The sequence below is a fragment of the Myxine glutinosa genome, chromosome 10 (assembly GCF_964187855.1).
Source record: "Myxine glutinosa chromosome 10, kmMyxGlut1.1, whole genome shotgun sequence".
NCBI lineage: Eukaryota > Metazoa > Chordata > Myxini > Myxiniformes > Myxinidae > Myxine > Myxine glutinosa.
Window position 1 is genome coordinate 37332630 of NC_136270.1, and position 18093 is coordinate 37350722.

Below are 18093 nucleotides of genomic sequence, written 5' to 3' on the forward strand. Positions count from 1 at the left end.
ATCGTGCCTTCCGGTTTCTCCGATCACTCCCTAGCTCGAGCATTCGTTCAACTCTCTAAACCATGTCCAGGGAGTTCTCACTGGAAATTCAACAATAGTTTAATAGAAGACCTCAATTTCATTCAGGCTTTTGAATCTTTCTGGACAGATCTCTTTTAACGGAAGTTAAGCTGTTCTGTTAACCTACTGGTGTGGTGGGATTTAGTAAAGGCCCAAATCAAAGGTTTCTGCTAACAATATCAGAGCTTCTCAAAAAGGGCTGATTATAAAGCGAAAAAATTATTGCAATCGGAGCCTTTACATCTCTAGAGGATCACAGGACAAAATAATAATGTGCAAAGAGTCTTAACTGAGAAACAGTCTTTATTGAAAGAAATAACTGAGAGGAATGCACGTGGTGCCTTAGTTTGGATGAGGGTGCATCACCTGAACGAGGCAGACATACCAACTAAGTATTTTTTTTCTTTAGAAAAACGCCTTCCTAATAAACAGCTCTCTCAATTGCGATTGGCAGACTCATCCATCACTTTCACCCACTCAGTGATCAAACTTTTTGCAAAGGAATATTTCTCTAAAATATATTCGATGGAGCAAATAAATCCTGTCAATGTCGCCTCTATCTCCAAAGGCCTGCCAGTGTTGTGTGAAGGTGGACGTTCCCACCTGGAGGTGCCCATTACCTTGGACGAACTTAGTGCCGCTCTGCACAGCCTTGCTGTGGGGAAAGTGCCTGGATTGGATGGACTTGCAACTGAATTTTATAAGAAATTTTGGCATTTATTGGGTCCTGAACTCCTTAACACCTTGAACGCAAGCTGCCAGCTTGGAGAGCTCCCTCACAGTTGCCAACGGGCTATTCTCATCCTCATCCCAAAGAAAGGAGACTTGCTTTCTATTCAAAACTGGCACCCAATCTCTTTGTTTTACATAGACTGTAAGTTATTCTCGAAAGCCCTGGCATTGCGACTTGCTGCCCATCTCTCCTCATTGTTGAAAGAAGACCAATGCTATTGTGTACCAAAACGCTCCATCTATGACAACATCTCCCTTGTAAGAGACATGATCGAACTGTGCAAAGAAAACCCCACAGATTTGGGACTTCTTCTCCTTTATCAGAAGAAGGCCTTCGATCGCGTTGACCATCGGTACCTCTTTAATGCTCGAACAGTTTGGACTTGGCTCGACCTTCATTTCTTATATTAAAATGATGTACAATAATATTTCTAGTGTGCTTAAAATAAACAATGAATTTGTTACACCCTTGCCTGTTAACAGGGGAATTTGACAAGGTTGCCCTCTCTCTGGGTTGCTCTATGCTCTCTCCATCGAACCCTTACTGGTTTATTTGCGTGCTAGACTAACCGGGGTTGGAGTTTCTCATCTTGAACGACCCATTAAGGTGCTGGCATATGCCGATGATGTGTTTGTCTTTGTGCGGAACCTCAATGACATTAACGTTGTCCGTTATTGTCTATCCGTGTTCGAAAAGGCATCTTCAGCCAAAGTGAATTGGAACAAAACGAGTGCCTTTTGGCTTGGTCCGTCGTGTCACTTGGCACCAAGACTTCCTGCTCCTCTCTCATGGGCCAACGATGGCCTGAAATACCTTGGAGTGTTATTGGGTAGTGACGCCACAGTAGCAAAGAATTTTGCTGGTCTGTCTGATTTTGTTGAGGGAAATCTGCAAAAATGGAAAGGTCTGATCACACAACTGTCTTATTGTGGAAGGGTCTTGTTGATCAACAGTTTGGTGGCCTCTACCCTATGGCACAGGTTCTTTGTGCTGCACCCTCTGGTGGTGTTGCTTCAACTGCTTCAGAAGTGCTTTGTGTCCTTCTTCTGGGATGGAAAGCACTGGTTGCGACCCGAGGTCCTCAGTTTGCCACTGACCGATGGAGGTCAAGGCCTGGTTGACATAAAGAGCCGGATAATGGCCTTTCGACTTCGGTTGTTCTGCGCATCCTGTACACACACCCCTCTCCACCATGGGTTAACGTTGCTCGTCGCCTTTTGCAGCAGGCGGGGAGACTAGGCTATGACCACACTCTATTCTTGATGGATCGATCCCATCTTGATATGTCTCCCCTCTCTAGTTTCTATCAGAGTGTACTAAATGCATGGCAAGCCCGAACGACAGCAAGAGCCATGCATTCGTACACATATCAAATGTTTCTGGAAGAGCATTTGTTTTACAATTCCGATTTCTACGATATGCCTGCTGATAGGCGTGTCGTTCTACGCTTTGTTGCGAAGAACATAAAATCTGTCGCCGATCTTTTAAGCCCAAATGGCAGTTGGATTGGAGCTGATGCACTGGCAAGCCACTGGAGCTGAAGCACACTACATAACATGCGTGCCACAGTTCTGGAGGATCGCACGCCAACCAGGCTTGCCAGTGCCACCATGGCCTCTAAAGGTGGCACTGGCAAGCCTGGTTGGCGTGCGATCCTCCAGAACTGTGGCACGCATGTTATGTAGTGTGCTTCATACCTATGCACAGCTTGCACCTAATTGGGAGTGAGGCCAATCAGACAATGAACAAGGTGCTTCTCCTTCTACCTTTCCTGACCTAATTTGCAAGTTTTCTCTTGCAAATTCTCCTCCTTGTACCCCTTTTAATGTAGGCTTTTCTTTTTTTTTCTTCTTTTTTTTGTATACAAGATCGAGGCTCGTGAAAGAGCGAACATTAATCACACAGAAAGACAAACCGACGCATAAAACAAATAACATCGGGAGCGGTAGACAAGATGGGGAGAGAGGGAGAAGGACACAAACACAACATTTGAGAGCAGGGACCGAGAGACTTGGAGACATGGAGAGATCTGTGGGAGGGAGAGGGCTTTGGGGGGGAGGCATGGGAAGGGGGGGGGGGGGGTGGGAGAGGTATAAAACATATGGACACTGCCAGGACTTCCAGGAAAGAAGTTGGAATTTCAAACAAGGTGGATCTGGGGTGAATTAGTGGGGGTAGAAAAGATCAAGTTTTTGGATGGGGGAAGATAAGAGATGGTGGTGAACAGCTGTTTTAAAAACCTGGAGGGAGGAGTGGGATTGAAGGGAGTGTGGGAGTTTGTTCCAGAGGCGGGAGAAAAGAGGAATGAAAGAGTGAAGGTGAGCAGAGAGCCGAGATTTCAGCAGTTTAACCATCAGAGGGTGGCTGGCAGATCTTGTGCGACCTGTAGGAATATTTGGGCGACAGAGCACAGAGAGAGAGCTGGGGGAGCAAGGCCGGAGAGGAGTCGGTAGAATACAGAAAGACCACCTACCTGCCTGCGGTGAGTGAGTGAAAGGCCCTCAGAGATAGCTTCATCGTGGGAGATTCCAATGATTCTGAAAGCTTTGGTTTCAACAGCGTGAAGCCGAGCTAGGTGTGAGGCAGGAACACCAGCCCATAGGGGAGAGCAGTATTCCATTGAGCTGCGGATGAAAGCCTTGTATGTGGTGAGGAGCTCAGGTGTGCTGAGGAAGGACTTCGCACGACGGAGGATGCCCAGTCGGCGACTGGCTTTGGAGGCCAGCTTGGAAATGTGGTTTTCCCAAGAAAGATCATGGCAGATAGTGAGACCCAACAGCTTGAGTGACAGAACTTCTTGGAGAGGATTGTTGAGAAAGTAGATGGGAGGGTTGTCCAGTCGATCTTTTCAGAGAGACATAGTAAGAGTGTGAGATTTGTCAGGATTGAAAGACATGTTCCACTTGTTTGACCAGTCTGTGATTTTGTCCAGGTCTTCAGAGAGTGAGGAGGCTGCAGACTGCCGATCTGAGGGAAGAGGAATGGAGCGGCAGAGAGTGGAGTCATCAGCAAAGAGATAGAGAGGATTTTCCAGAGAGTCGGAGAGATCATTGATGAAGACCAGAAAAAGCACAGGGCCCAGCACACTGCCTTGGGGAACTCCAGCCTGAACAGGAAGGGGAGATGAGAGAAATCCATTCAGGGCCACATGTTGACTACGACCAGAGAGGAAGTCCGCAAGCCATGCATGGAGATTTCCATGGATACCATAGGAGGAGAGTTTGGTGAGCAGAGCTGAATGCCAGACCGTATCGAAGGCACGTGATATGTCAAGGGAGACAGCTCTGATTTCCTGTTTGGCATTGAGGACCTCCATCCATTGTTGAGACAGCAGAAGCAGCATGTCCAGAGTAGAGTGACCTGGTCTGAATCCAAATTGATGATCGGAGATCAAGCCATTGGAGAAGCGGAAAGATTTCATATCCGAAGCAATGATGGATTCCATGACTTTGCTGATAATTGGGAGCAGGCTGATTGGTCTGTAGTTGCAAGGAATCTGTTTTTGCACCTTTTTGTGTAAAGCGGTAATGTTTGCTGATTTCCAGGATGCTGGCAGATGACCTTGATCAAAAGATAGGGTGAAAATAACAGAGAGGGTGAGATAGAGCGGCAGAGCAGGATTTTAGGACCTGTGGGCTGATGCGGAGGCTTCAATGGTTTTCCTAAACAAAAAGACCTCTATTTGGGTTGTGTAAGATTTATTTTACAAGTGCAAATGACACAGCGGAAGGTTCAATGGAGAGACCTCTGACCTTGTCTGTCCCCCCCCCCCCCCCCCGTATTTTCCTAATGGGAAAGGTTTCTATCATCCTCCAATACCGCCACGACATGGCGACCCCCAATGGAGACTTGTACACTGGATCCTTCCTTCTAACCACTTGTTGCACCGCTTTTCAAATCTCCTCGCAGATGAATGTCCTTTTTGTAAGAAGTCTGAAAATCTTTTCCATATCTATGTTGAATGTCAACGGTTCTCTCCTTTGTTTATTTTTCTTCAGAATTGTTTTGTGAGGATTGGTTTGGTTTTTAGACTAGATGGATTTCTGAGAAATGTGAATGTGAGGTGCATTGTTGGGTAAAAGTTGGGAACCTCACTGTTTAACATAATTAGGGTATGCTGATTTTGAATAACCCGGTTCCCAAGCCGACGTTTGAGTTTTTGACCTTCTAATTAGCATAAATAAAATGGCCGCCAAATCGCCATTTTTGGACAATTTCTTTGAACAAGCATTTATACTACTGTGTTCAAAAAGTATCCGACCTTTATTTTTCGTGCGTAAAAAAAAAGAAGCTAGGGAGGCGTTGATTGGTGCACGTATGTAGGCGATCCTAATGTGCACGCGTGAATTTTTTCCCACCTGCAGAAGCTGTCATTCGACGGCAGACCGCCGATGAGTGAGGACATGTAAGCGAGCGCCGTCGGATTTTCGTTTTTGACAAAATGACGGAAAAACTTGAACAACGCTACTGCATCAAATTTTGTGTTTTTTGGCCTCGGGGATGTTGGATGCTTCCATTGTGATGACTGCATCTTGGTTTCTGGGTCGTACCCATAAACCCAGGACTCATCGCCAGTGATCACTGTGTTGAGGAAGCTGGGATCGCTGTTCCCAGTCTCCAGCATGTCCTGTGCGATCTCCAAACGGAGTTGCTTCTGCTCAATCGTTAGCAGCTTTGGTACGAACTTCGCTGAGATTCTCCTGAAGCCCAAATCCTCCTTCATAATGGAATGAACGGTGTTGAATCTTGCGGATCGTTTCCACTTGGGAATCGCCAAGCTTTACACAAAATTTGATGCAGTAGCATTGTTCAAGTTTTTCCGTCATTTTGTCAAAAACGAAAATCAGACGGCGCTCGCTTACATGTCCTCACTCATCGGCGGTCTGCTGTCGAATGACAGCTTCTGCAGGTGGGAAAAAATTCACGCGTGCGCATTAGGATCGCCTACATACGTGCACCAATCAACGCCTCCCTAGCTTCTTTTTTTTTACGCACGAAAAATAAAGGTCGGATACTTTTTGAACACACTACGTATATCATGTATAATACATGCCGCTCTTTTACTTTAACTTTTCAACTTTTACCCCAAAATGCACCTAGAAGCTTATACATGGCCTTTTTCATAAATCCGTCTAGTCTATATTATGGTTGGCGACATATTGAAAGAGACATTCAAACTGATATTGAAATTGGACACTATAAAATGGGAAATGGTTTAAATAAGACAATGTTTCATACAACCATGTATTCTAAAATTAATTATACATGGCCATGAAGCACAAACATTCAGGAATGTCACACATGTTGTTTTGCCAAACTACATCAAATTCATAGAAGGGGTTTGATCATCACTCTGTTTCTGACAGGCACAGATTGATGTGCACCTCAACTCGAAATAGTGACATTTGCAGCGTCGAGTCTTTCATTGCTCCGGGCATGCACAACAAATCTCGAGGCAACTTTCTGGGATTGGACTCAGTGACATCAGAATAGCCTTTAGTCCTGAATCACCACGTTTCCATCCCATTTCCACAGGTGCCGGAAGGTCAGGTATGGCACAATGAGCATTTCTCCATACCATGGCTTGATAGTGTACTCGCATCAAATGGAAATGAAGAGCATCACTTGTCGGTGACATTGCTTCTGGTTTACCAGTCTTGGAGAACAACATATGTTGTGCTGAATCAACAGAGGTTGTTCTGTGCACATTATATATTCTGCAGACGAACGCTTCTGCAGATTTGATTGTCTCCTCTGTGAGTTCACCAATGCCCAAGTTCTTCAGCAGTTTATTCAAAACTTAAAAAAAAAAACTCAAAATTCGGCTTGGGAACCAGGTTAATCAAAATCAGCATACCCTAAGTATGCTAAAAAGTGAGGTTCCCAGTCTATTTAAATCCGTCTAGTCTATTTCAACACTTGTGTTTTCTTTTATGGCTTGGACATTTCACATAAAAATTCAAATGATGTGTTAGTTAATTTCCTGCTTGTTCAGGCAAAAATGGAGGTGCACAAATCAAGAAAAAGGAAACTTGATGGTCTCAGAGTTGATGATGAAAATGCTTTGTTCTTGTTTAACAATCTTGTGATAAGCCGTGTAAAATTGGATTTTGCTTTCTTTTCAGTAACAGGAAGACTGCCACAGTTTGAAGCCAAATGGTGCATAAAATAAGTTATTTATAAAGTCCTAGAGAAACGTTTATTGTTTTGTGAAATGTTTTGCATATAATCCACTGTATTAACCTTTTTTTTTGCTTTTCTCCCTGAAATGAGAATGTGATCCCTATTTGGGGGTTTTCTTTTCTATTTTTATAATAAAAAGATACAAAGTCTCTCTCTCTCTCTCTCTCTCTCTCTTTCTCTCGCTCTCTCCCTCTCTCTCGCTCTCTCTCTCGCTCTCTCTCTCGCTCTCTCTCTCCCTCTCCCGCTCTCTCTCTCCCTCTCCCGCTCTCTCTCTCCCTCTCTCTCTCTCTCTGGCTAGTATTCTGAGAGCATTTGGCAACCCGTTAATGTTGCCTTCGGATATGATGAGATCGGGTAACTATCAGCAACATAAATGTTGTCCTTTAATCCCGAGAAGATCATAAATAGCTTTTCTCTTTCTGTAGCTCAAGACCTTTGATTACAGGGTGTTTCAAAAAGAGTGATACGACTTGAAACGTTAATTTACAAAGAAACAGAAACCCCAGAAGCATGAATCAAACATTTATTGAAAGCTTATGACATGGTATTTTCTATCACTGATTGCTATTGTAGTAAATCACTGCTAGAGTTAGTGAGAGCCCAAGGTCTGAAATTGGCATTTAGGCAAAATCCTTGTAATTGACGTTCTCGATGAGTGCCCCTCCGCCGTTCAGACAGGCATTGATCCTGATTCCAAAGTTCTGGCCAACTTTCCTGTAGGTCCCAGGTGGTTCTGCCCCCCAGAAAATGTTGTTGTGGTTGTTTATGACACCGTTCAAGTGGAAATGGGCTTCCTCACTGAACCACATCAGGTTGGTCCAGTTTGGCTACCGCTCCATCTTGTCACTGAGCCAATTGCACATATCAAGTCTCCTTCTCATGTCATCTTGACTTAGTTTATGCCTAATCGAGATGATGTATGGGAAAAGCTTCAGTTCCTTCGTGAGGATATGCCAGACTGATGTTGGTTTGATGCCCAGCACCTGGGAGCGCTGGCGGTGGGACGTCTTGGGACTGTCCACTGCAAAATCCCACACGGCGTCGATGTTGGCTTGGCGCTTGGTTACTGATGATGGCCTGCCACTGTTGCCCTTGCTCAGGTTGTGCATTGTACCCTTGTGCGCAAAATGTTTCACAATACGTTGAATGGCACAATTTGTGGGTCCATCACTTGTATTCCTGGCAGAACCTACGGCCGGTGTCTTCATATGATTTAGTTGTATCAATCTTTTGGAAACATCCTGAAGCTCACTCTAGCAACATTCAAGTTCATCATGAACTATTTTCAGTCTTCGAGGGTCTTTTGTATTTGGTGCTTTCCTGGCAAGAATATTAAGAAGTAATATCAGTGTACTTTTACATGAATTTGGACATTAGTAGACAGTGGATTCATAGGTCAACTTAGGACATCATTGAGATTTAAAATATTTTCCAAAGAAAATCAAATATATATGTATCTATATATATATATATATATATATATATATATATATATATATATATATATATATATATATATACATATACATTGTTACGGTCCGCAGATAAGGATGTTGTTTGCCGAGCGAAGGCACCGCGGCCGAACAGTTGTTCCCCGACGAAACCCGATTCACCCAAACGTTGGCCGTATCGCGCCACAGATACTCAATGTGGAAAAGACTAAGACGACGAATGCAAAGAGGAAGAAGAAGAAGACGTACAGAAGAGTAACGGGGTTTATTATTATTTACACACACATAAGCAAAAAGAGCAGTCACGGGTATTTACAGCGGACATGAAAACGCAGGTGACACAGTGAAAATTACTAGCTTATACAGACTTAGTTACTACCCAGGACAGCACGAACAAAACAAACTTACGTACGCAAATGGGGAACTTGCAGGCAGGAATGGCTGGAAAGGATGAGCAGGTGGGATCACAGGGCACAGCGAGCAGGTCCACTCCGGGTTGTGAAGCGGGGAGCCGGCAGCTCCTTGTAACCCGCTTTACAGCGCACGCCGGCAGCTCCTGGTATTCGGCTTTACAGCGCACGCCGGCAGGGTCACTCGCTGGTTGAAACGGGGCTGGTTGAAGCGGCTCTTTGTCAAAGGCTTTTCGTATCTCTCACGCAACTCCGGTGCAACTCTGAACTCTCTCCCGGTGGACTGCCAACCCTCTTACGCACTTGGACTCATCTGCCGTATCCCTCGTGTCGCTTGTCCCAGCGATCGTCGCACCCTTCTCTTCAAACCTTCAGCGCGGGTCTGACACGCCCTCTTCAGTTTCGGTACCGCCCTCCTCCCCCGTGCTCTGTTTCGTGACCTTGTATCGTAATCCCACGGGCTTGTCTCCTTATTTGGGCATCGCGCCGACGGCACGCCCCTCGTGGCGAGCCACGGGCTTGTTTCCTTATTTGGGCATGGGGCTGCACAGCCCCGCCCTTCGTGGCGCGCCCTGGGCTTGCCTCTCCCTGGCGACCCCGCCCCTCCTGTTCAAACAGAGCACGGAGCACATATTCACTATAGCAGCGAATTGAGAGGGCGTGCACCCCACGCTTGTGAACTGCTTTACCCACAGATGGAGAGTTTGGCTGGGAAATGGAATTATTGAAGGGGAGCTATTCTTAATTGATTCGGTGCAATGGAGTGTCATTCTAATGGAAGACAAGGCCTTACTCTAAAACACATAATAAGATATAAGCTACTGAACAAGGGTTTTATCGTGTCCTGCAATGTGGTGTTTATGGAATTAACTACCGAGACGCCCTTTTTATCTTTACACAACTCCGGAGGCAGGAGGGGCCATATCAAAACAATGTTCATCACCATTTCCAATACAATACAAACAATACAACACAATCAAAAAAATGCAGTCCTCATATCCGCAACAATATATATATATATATATATATATATATATATATATATATATATATATATATGTATACTGAAACGCAAAAGAAACTTACCACCTTTGAAACCTTTAAATATCAACAATAACACTGCGTGTAGTAAATGTGTGAACTTATTTGTGGACAATAGTGTCCTCACTGTCAGACAAAACGGTCACGGATGGTCACTTGAACCTTCAATGGTCACTTCATTCGCACAGCTGTTGAAAAGCCGTTTTGACTGTCAGTGATTAGCCAAGGGGTACGGGATGATTTTAATGAGCTGCACGTGATGTCTTGATATTGGCTTTAAAAAGGCCAGTGCAAAATGGGCATTTCAATCAACATGCCACGATTGTCAAGGGATCAACGGCAGCATGCCCTGGGCATGCTGCAAGGCGGACTGAGCTACCGTGAGGTGGCACGTCGCCTTGGCTGTTCACACCAGACAATATCGGCCCTGGTGGACAGAGACACCCTCCACAACTCTGCAGATGACAGACCTCGATCAGGGAGGCCAAGAGTCACCACTGCAAGGCAGGACAGGCAGATGGTCCGAAGTCACCTGCGGGATCGATTCCGTCCAGCATCCCGCACTGCGGCAGAAACTCCGGGGCGTGCAAACCCACGGATCTCCAATGATACTGCACGAAGACGACTGCATGACTATGGTCTGACTGCCAGAAGACCATACAGATGCCCCGTGATGACGGCTGCCCATCGCCGCAACCGACAGAGATGTGCCAGCAGCATCAGCGGTGGACCTTGGCGCAGTGGAACGAGGTCGCTTTCAGCGATGAGTCAAGGTTCTGTGTGGACAGTCCTGATGGCGTGAGCGTGTCTTGAGAAGAACTGGCGAGCGATATGCCGATTGTTGCGTGCGTCAAGCCAACAGGTGGGGTGGCCCAAGTGTGATGGTGTGGGCCGCCATATCAGGCCGGTACAGGACGCCACTGGTGGTTGTGGATGGGAATCTTAACGCCCAGCGGTATGTGGATAACATCCTGCGACCTCATCTGCTGCCATTCCTGCTAGACCACCCAGACCTGAGAACCTTTCAGCATGACAATGCTCGTCCCCATGCTGCTCGCTTTACCACTGCATTTCTACAAGGCAAGAACATCAACACCATGCAGTGGCCTGCGCTCTCCCCTGACCTGAATCCCATAGAGCACCTGTGTGATGAGCTTGCGAGACGCATAGTTGGCAGGGCCAGGACACGGGCAGAGCTGCTTCAGACATTGAGGACTGAGTGGGACAGAATCCAGCAGCAATCATCCAAAGACTGGTAGGCAGTATACGCCGACGATGCACTGCCTGTATCCAAAACAATGGTGGCCACACACGCTATTGAAAGGGGACTGACATTGCACCCTGTGCTGTTCTGTACTGTAGAACAAACTGATGAGATGGTGTATCTTGGTCAAAAACTTGAAATGTCATCAATAAAATGCCAATGTTTCAATTAGCAATTGTTGGTTTGTTTTATTTTGAACTGTTACAATTTTATTACATTTCAAACAAGTGGTAAGTTTATTTTGCGTTTCAGTATATATATATATATATGTATATATATATACAGTATATATATAATATATATATATATATATATATATACATATATATATATATATATATATATATATATATATTATATATATATATATATATATATATATATATATATATATATATATATACATATATATATATATATATAAATATATATATATATATATATATATATATATATATATATTTCAACCCACCCGAACCTTTCACCAATTTTGTATGGCTCCCTTTCTGTGTCATGGCGGTGTTTTTCCACGTTTGCTAGTGCCGAGGGCCTGTGTGACCACTTAAAGAACATAAAAGTCAGATTACAAAGGCATGAAATATAAGGGTTTGAAGGGATAGTGGTGTTAGCCAAACACATGTTGGAGGGGATTATTAATTAAACGACAGATACCTGCAAAAGTATTGTCCTGTGGATGTCTCTATTAAAATGGAGCACACCACGGATGACCAATTGAGCGTTAATGAAGGCGTTGTTCAAACACGGACTCACGATATATGCACAGGAGAAAGGGAGAGAAGAAGAAGCGGGAGCTCTTACTTGTCGGTCCCAAGCAGTCTTCAATCCTGCGGAAATTAACTCAAACAACAACGGCTTTTATGTACAAAAATAAACACGGTTTTATTGCCGGAACCCGATACAAAGAACGCGACGATAAATACTACAATCTAATTTGGGATCCCACACACCAGATTTCAACAACAGACAAAGGAATATATATCATAAAAAAAGGGGTCGTGGTGCGGGCTTATCTCTGTCTGGCTGTGTATGTCAGGAATTGTCAGGCTCGAGCACGTCGTCCGAAGATGGCTCCGGTTGGCAGGGAGGAGGCCCGACGCGCCCTTGTTCGCGCGCTGCTAGGCCCGCGTACGCTGCAGAGCAGCAAGCCTCGCCCCTGCTTCTCCACATTGCAGTGGCAAGCCGCGCTGGTACGCCCATCGCTCACACTGAGAACCCAACTCTTCGTGCTCACTCAACAGTCTCTCCACCAAAGTCCGAAGGCAAGACAATCCAGCAGAACGTAAGGGAAGTCCAGTGCAGGTAGAGGGTCCAAACGCAAGTGAGCAGTCCAAACCGAGAGCACAAAGGGAGAGCACAAAGGGAGAGTCGATGCTGACAGAGCCAAAATGCGACCGCTTGCTATGGAATCCAGAATCATTTTGGACAGAGGGTCTTTGAGATCTTTCAAAGTCATTGTTGTAATTAAAGTGACATCCCAAACCAGTTCCCTACTTTCCTGGCTGCTGGGTTTGAATGGGCAACCTCATCTGGGTAAAGTCTGTGTGGTATGATACATCTTCCACTTATTAATTATGGATTTCACCATACTCAAAGGAATAACGAGTGACTTTGAAATCTTTTTATAACCCTCTCCTGAACAGTGCTTCTCCACCACTTTATGTCTGACTTATTTAGAAAGCTCCTTGGTCATGCTTGCCTCGGTCATGAAAGCTTCATGTTTGCCTCATTGATTGACCAAGTGAGTTGCACATTAAAACTCAGATAAGTGGGGGAGCTTAATTTTTAATTAAACCACTGATTACATACAGGTAAAACCTATTACACTTATTTTGTAACCTTTCAAAAAATCTGCTCATGAAGTGATTTAGGGTAAATGAGGCAAAGGGATTGCAGATTTGGGAAACTGAGAATCATCCAATTTTCTCTGTTATATAACTTATTCACATTTTATCTGCATTTTTTAGTTTTATCACTTTGGAGTAGTATGTGAACCCTCTATATATGAAATTTGATTTGAAGTCATCATGAAATAAGCTCAGGTCACATTAAATGTGAAAACTTTGGAGGAAGTGAATACTTTTGCAGGTCACTGTTTTAAAGTTACATTTGAAACATTATGCAAATTCAGATGCTGGTGAAGTATTGTTTTGATTCTGACAAGACAATCAGAAACGTCGTACACAAAATATGAGGGAAGTTCAAAAAGTTGTTGGAACGAAGTATTCACAATTGTCCAAGAAAAGAAAAATTTCAATTTTTTTTTGCTTTTCTGAACTTTTAGAAAGCATTCTTTTTGTCGTTTGTAAAACTGCTCAATTAAATTGCCATTCATTCATCACCAATTCTTATCCACAGCTTTTCATTACAAACGTGTAATTTTCACAAGAACCAAACTTTTTGATGCTGTAAATATGTGCTAGGAAAACGCATTTGGATTTAGTTTGGTGTTTAATATAAGTTACGTGTCTTGTGCCCTCCGCTTGGGACAGTTTCGTTTTGCAGATTGTTTGGACATCATCTTCATGCTGTTTGGTCTGGTGGCAGCAGCGATACATGGAGTTGCTCTACCCTCCATGATGCTCCTCTTTGGTCAAATGACGGACCTTTTTGTAAATGATGCGATGAACCAATCAGGTCAGCAGTCTTCCTGATAAATGGACCCAAAAGGACAAACCAGCACACACGACATGGCTCATACAATTATTTAATTTTAACATTGAAGATAAACTCTCCTTGATCCTCAAACTTTCCCCTGCAGTGTTTTATTCAGTGGTATATTACAACACGCTGTTTTCCTTCCTATTTAAAGGGCTCTTTTCAATTTCTTCTTCAACTCATTCCACTTCAAAAATAAATTCAATCTCTTACAATTCTTCCTCGCTTCATGCTCTAAATTCACATTCATTCCACCCCTCCTCTATCGTTCTTAAACGGATCTCTAACTTGAAAATCACAATAAACCCAATTTCTTATAAATGTTTGTCTTTCATTAATCATCCACTTTCAAACTCCCCCCTTGCCCCTTCCCTCCAAATCTCCCCATTGCCCCTCCCATCCCAAACTCCCCCCTTGCCCCTCCCCTCCTAAACTCCCCCCTTACCCCTCCCCTTCAAAACTCTCCCCCAACCCCTCCCCTTCAAATCTCCACCCCCACCATCCCTCTCCAATTCTCCCCCCGCCCCTCTCCTCCTCGAAGCTGCCTCCTCCCCACTTCATCTCCCTTCTATCTCATACCTCCACCTCCCCCAACCTTCTACTTTCCTCTGCCCCTGCCCCCTCAAACAACCCCTCACTGTGCCTCATCCCATCACCATCAAGCCTTTCGTCCTCCTCATCCGTCCCTTTCTTGTAACTCTTCTGTAATCTCTGACACACTACCAACTGCTCTCCCTACCTCCCCTCTCATCCTCCATCTGACCCTACCCCTCCCCTGTCCTGCACCCGATGCTCCCCCTTTCTCCTCATTAACGGTATGGACCTCAAACATCCGGGGCCTTCACTCAAACCTGATTGATCTCTCCATTCAGGTTGCTTCTGACAACCCAGACTTGATCTGCTTAACAGAAACTTTCCTCCTTCAAGATGTCTCTGATTCCTTCATATCTCTTCCGGGTTACTCGCTCCTCCGGTATGATACACCTGAGCCTCGTCCTGGAGGTGGGGTGGCTAACTTTATCAAAAACTCTCTTCCTCACTCTCCTTGCACTGCCCTCTGTCCACCCCACCCCCAGGATTACCTCTGGCTACGGCTTCCTCTCCACTCCCACCTTTTGTTCATATGTGTTCTCATGTTCTGTACCGTCCTCCAGACAGTGATGACAACATTTATATTTCGCTGTCTGACGACATGGACCAACTTCTATCCACTCATCCCAACTCTCTCTTCCTCACATGTGGCGATTTCAACTGTCATCATGCCCGCTGGCTGGGTGTGGGTTCCTCTCTCACCAGCCATGGCACCTCAGCAAAGGACTTCTGCGACTCATTGGGACTGACACAATGTGTCAATTTCCCGACCCGGATTTCAGACTTCGTCTCTTCCAGACTTGGTTTTGACAAACTTCCCTGCAAATGTCTGCTGCTCTTCTTCTGCTCCAATCGGTTCTTCTGATCATGTGCTTGTTAAAGTGGACATCTCTCTGACCATTCTCAGAGAGCCTCCTCAGCGTCGATGAGTCTGGCATTTCACTCAGGCTGACTGGAACGGTCTGCAAGCAGCCATCAATCAACTGGACTGGTCTCCCATCTCCACTGCCTCTGACATCAATTCTTCCTCGGAATTCTTCCAAAGCAAACTGCTCTCTCTCATGCACAGATTTATCCCATCTCGTCTTCAGTTGTCTAACCCTTCCTCCCATCCATGGTACACTGAATCTTGTGGAGAGGCAGTTGCCCTGAAACAACTTGCCTTTGCCTCTTGGAAGGAAAATCCAACTGAAGGCAATCTCAGTTCCTTCCACCAAGCTCGGAACTAGTGTGTGTCTACCCTCAGGAGTGCCAGGAAGCACTATCTCTCCACACTCAAGAATGAACTCTCAAACCTGTCTCCTTCCTCCAAATCCTGGTGGTGTCTGGTCAAATCCGTTTCTGGTGTTTGTTCCCCCTCCATCCCCTCCCTTACGTCAAATGGCTACACAGTTGACACCGCACGTGACAAAGCCGAATGCCTCAACTCTGTGTTTGCCTAAAAATCTTGTGTCCCAAACCCATCTCTCGCTGTTCCCACCTTACCCAGTCGAACCCAACTGCTCCTGGACTCTGTGTCCTTCTCTCCTGACAAGGTGGAGAAGTTTTTATCAAACCTCGACTCTGATTCTGCAACTGGACCAGACGGCATCAGCTCACGGGTCCTAAAATCCTGCTCTACCGCTCTATCTCACCCTCTCTCTGTTCTTTTCACCCTCTCTTTTGCTCAAGGTCATCTGCCAGCATCTTGGAAATCAGCAAACATTACCACTTTACACAAAAAGGTGCAAAAACAGATCCTTGCAACTACAGACCAATCAGCCTACTCCCAATTATCAGCAAAGTCATGGAATCCATCATTGCTTTGGATTTCAAATCCTTCCTCTTCTCCAATGGCTTGATCTCCGATCATCAATTTGGATTCATACCAGGTCACTCTACTCTGGACATGCTGCTTCTGCTGTCTCAACAATGGATGGAGGTCCTCAATGCCAAACAGGAAATCAGCGCTGTCTCCCTTGACATATCACGTGCCTTCGATACGGTCTGGCACCCAGCTTTGCTCACCAAACTCTCCTCCTATTGTATCCATGGAAATCTCCACGCATGGCTTGCGGACTTCCTCTCTGGTCTTAGTCAACGTGTGGCCGTGAATGGATTTCTCTCATCTCCCCTTCCTGTTCTGGCTGGAGTTCCCCAAGGTAGTGTTCTGGGTCCTGTGCTCTTTCTGGTCTTCATCAATGATCTCTCCGACTCTCTGGAAATACCTCTCTATCTCTTTGCTGATGACTCCACTCTTTGCCGCTCCATTCCTCTTCCCTCAGATCGGCAGTCTGCAGCCTCCTCACTCTCTGCAGACCTGGACAAAATTACAGACTGGTCAAACAAGTGGAACATGTCCTTCAGTCCTGACAAATCTCACAGTCTTACAATGTCTCTCCGAAAAGACTGACTGGACAACCCTCCCATCTACTTTCTCAACAATCCTCTCCAAGAAGTTATGTCGCTCAAGCTTTTGGGTCTCACTATCTGCCATGATCTTTCTTGGGGAAGCCACATTTCAAAGCTGGCCTCCAAAGCCAGTCACCGACTGGGCATCCTCCGTCGTGCGAAGTCCTTCCTTGGCACACCTGAGCTCCTCACCACATACAAGGCTTTCATCCGCAGCTCAATGGAATACTGTTCCCCCCTCTGGGCCGGTACCCTTGCCTCACACCTATCTCGGCTTCACGCTGTTGAAACGAAAGCTTTCAGAATCATTGGAATCTCCTTCGATGAAGCTAACTCCGAGGGTCTTTCACTCACTCATCGCAGGCAGGTTGGTGGTCTTTGTCTTCTACCGACTCCTCTCCGGCCTTGCTCCCCCAGCTCTCTCTGTGCTCTGTCCCCCTAATATTCCTACAGGTCGCACAAGATCTTCCAGCAACCCTCTTATGGTTAAACTGCCAAAATCTAGGCTCTATGCTCACCTTCACTCTTTCATTCCCCTTTTCTCCCGCCTCTGGAACAAACTCCCACACTCACTTCAATCACACTCCTCCCTCCAGGTCTTCAAAACAGCTGTTCACCACCATCTCTTATCTTCCCCCATCCAAAACCTTGATCTTTTCTACCCCCGCTAATTCACCTCAGATCCACTTTTTTGACATTCCAACTTCTTTCTTGGAAGTCCTTGCAGTGTCCATATGTTTTATACATCTCCTTCCTCCCCCCCAAGCCCTCTCCCTCCCACAGTTCTCTCGATGTCCCTGCTTTCAAATGTTGGGTTTGTGTCCTTCCCCCTCTCTCCCCATCTTGTCTACCGCTCCCCTTATTTTGTGTTTCATGTGTCGGTTTGACTTTTTGTGTGATTAATGTTAGCTTTCACGAGCCTCGATCTTGTATACAAAAAAAAAAGCAATATTTGAACAAACATCAGTAACTCCTGATTTACCAAGGGCAACTGGATGTAAATAAATTGCTCAATGGTTCTCAAAAGTGTACACTGCATTGTACCTTTGAGGTACCAAAACAGACTGTTGTGACATTTCAGAACTCTTATAAATGTTCTGAGATTGTTGAGAAACACTTCAATAATTGTAATATTGATAACAGCTATCAGAACAACTACCGCAGCTATGAATTTTATGCTATTATGGTTTTTATGGGATTTGACATGCATAAAATAATTAATACTGTTCATTTATTTGTTTTCTCTTTTGTATACACACTGAAGTCATTTTTCCCTTCTTTTGCCTCCCTTCT

The 18093-nt window shown here is 45.1% G+C and overlaps 1 protein-coding gene across 4 annotated transcripts in view; it reads left to right on the forward strand.

The window, feature by feature from the left end:
* Positions 1-18093, forward strand: part of LOC137434463 (ATP-dependent translocase ABCB1) — a 202411-nt gene that overhangs the window by 64794 nt on the left and 119524 nt on the right. For all 4 annotated transcript variants that reach the window (XM_078785560.1, XM_068127478.2, XM_068127482.2 and 1 more), the window contains one exon: positions 13653-13797. In XM_078785560.1, the coding sequence (XP_078641686.1) occupies positions 13653-13797 (145 nt within the window). The remainder of the gene's footprint in view (positions 1-13652; positions 13798-18093) is intronic.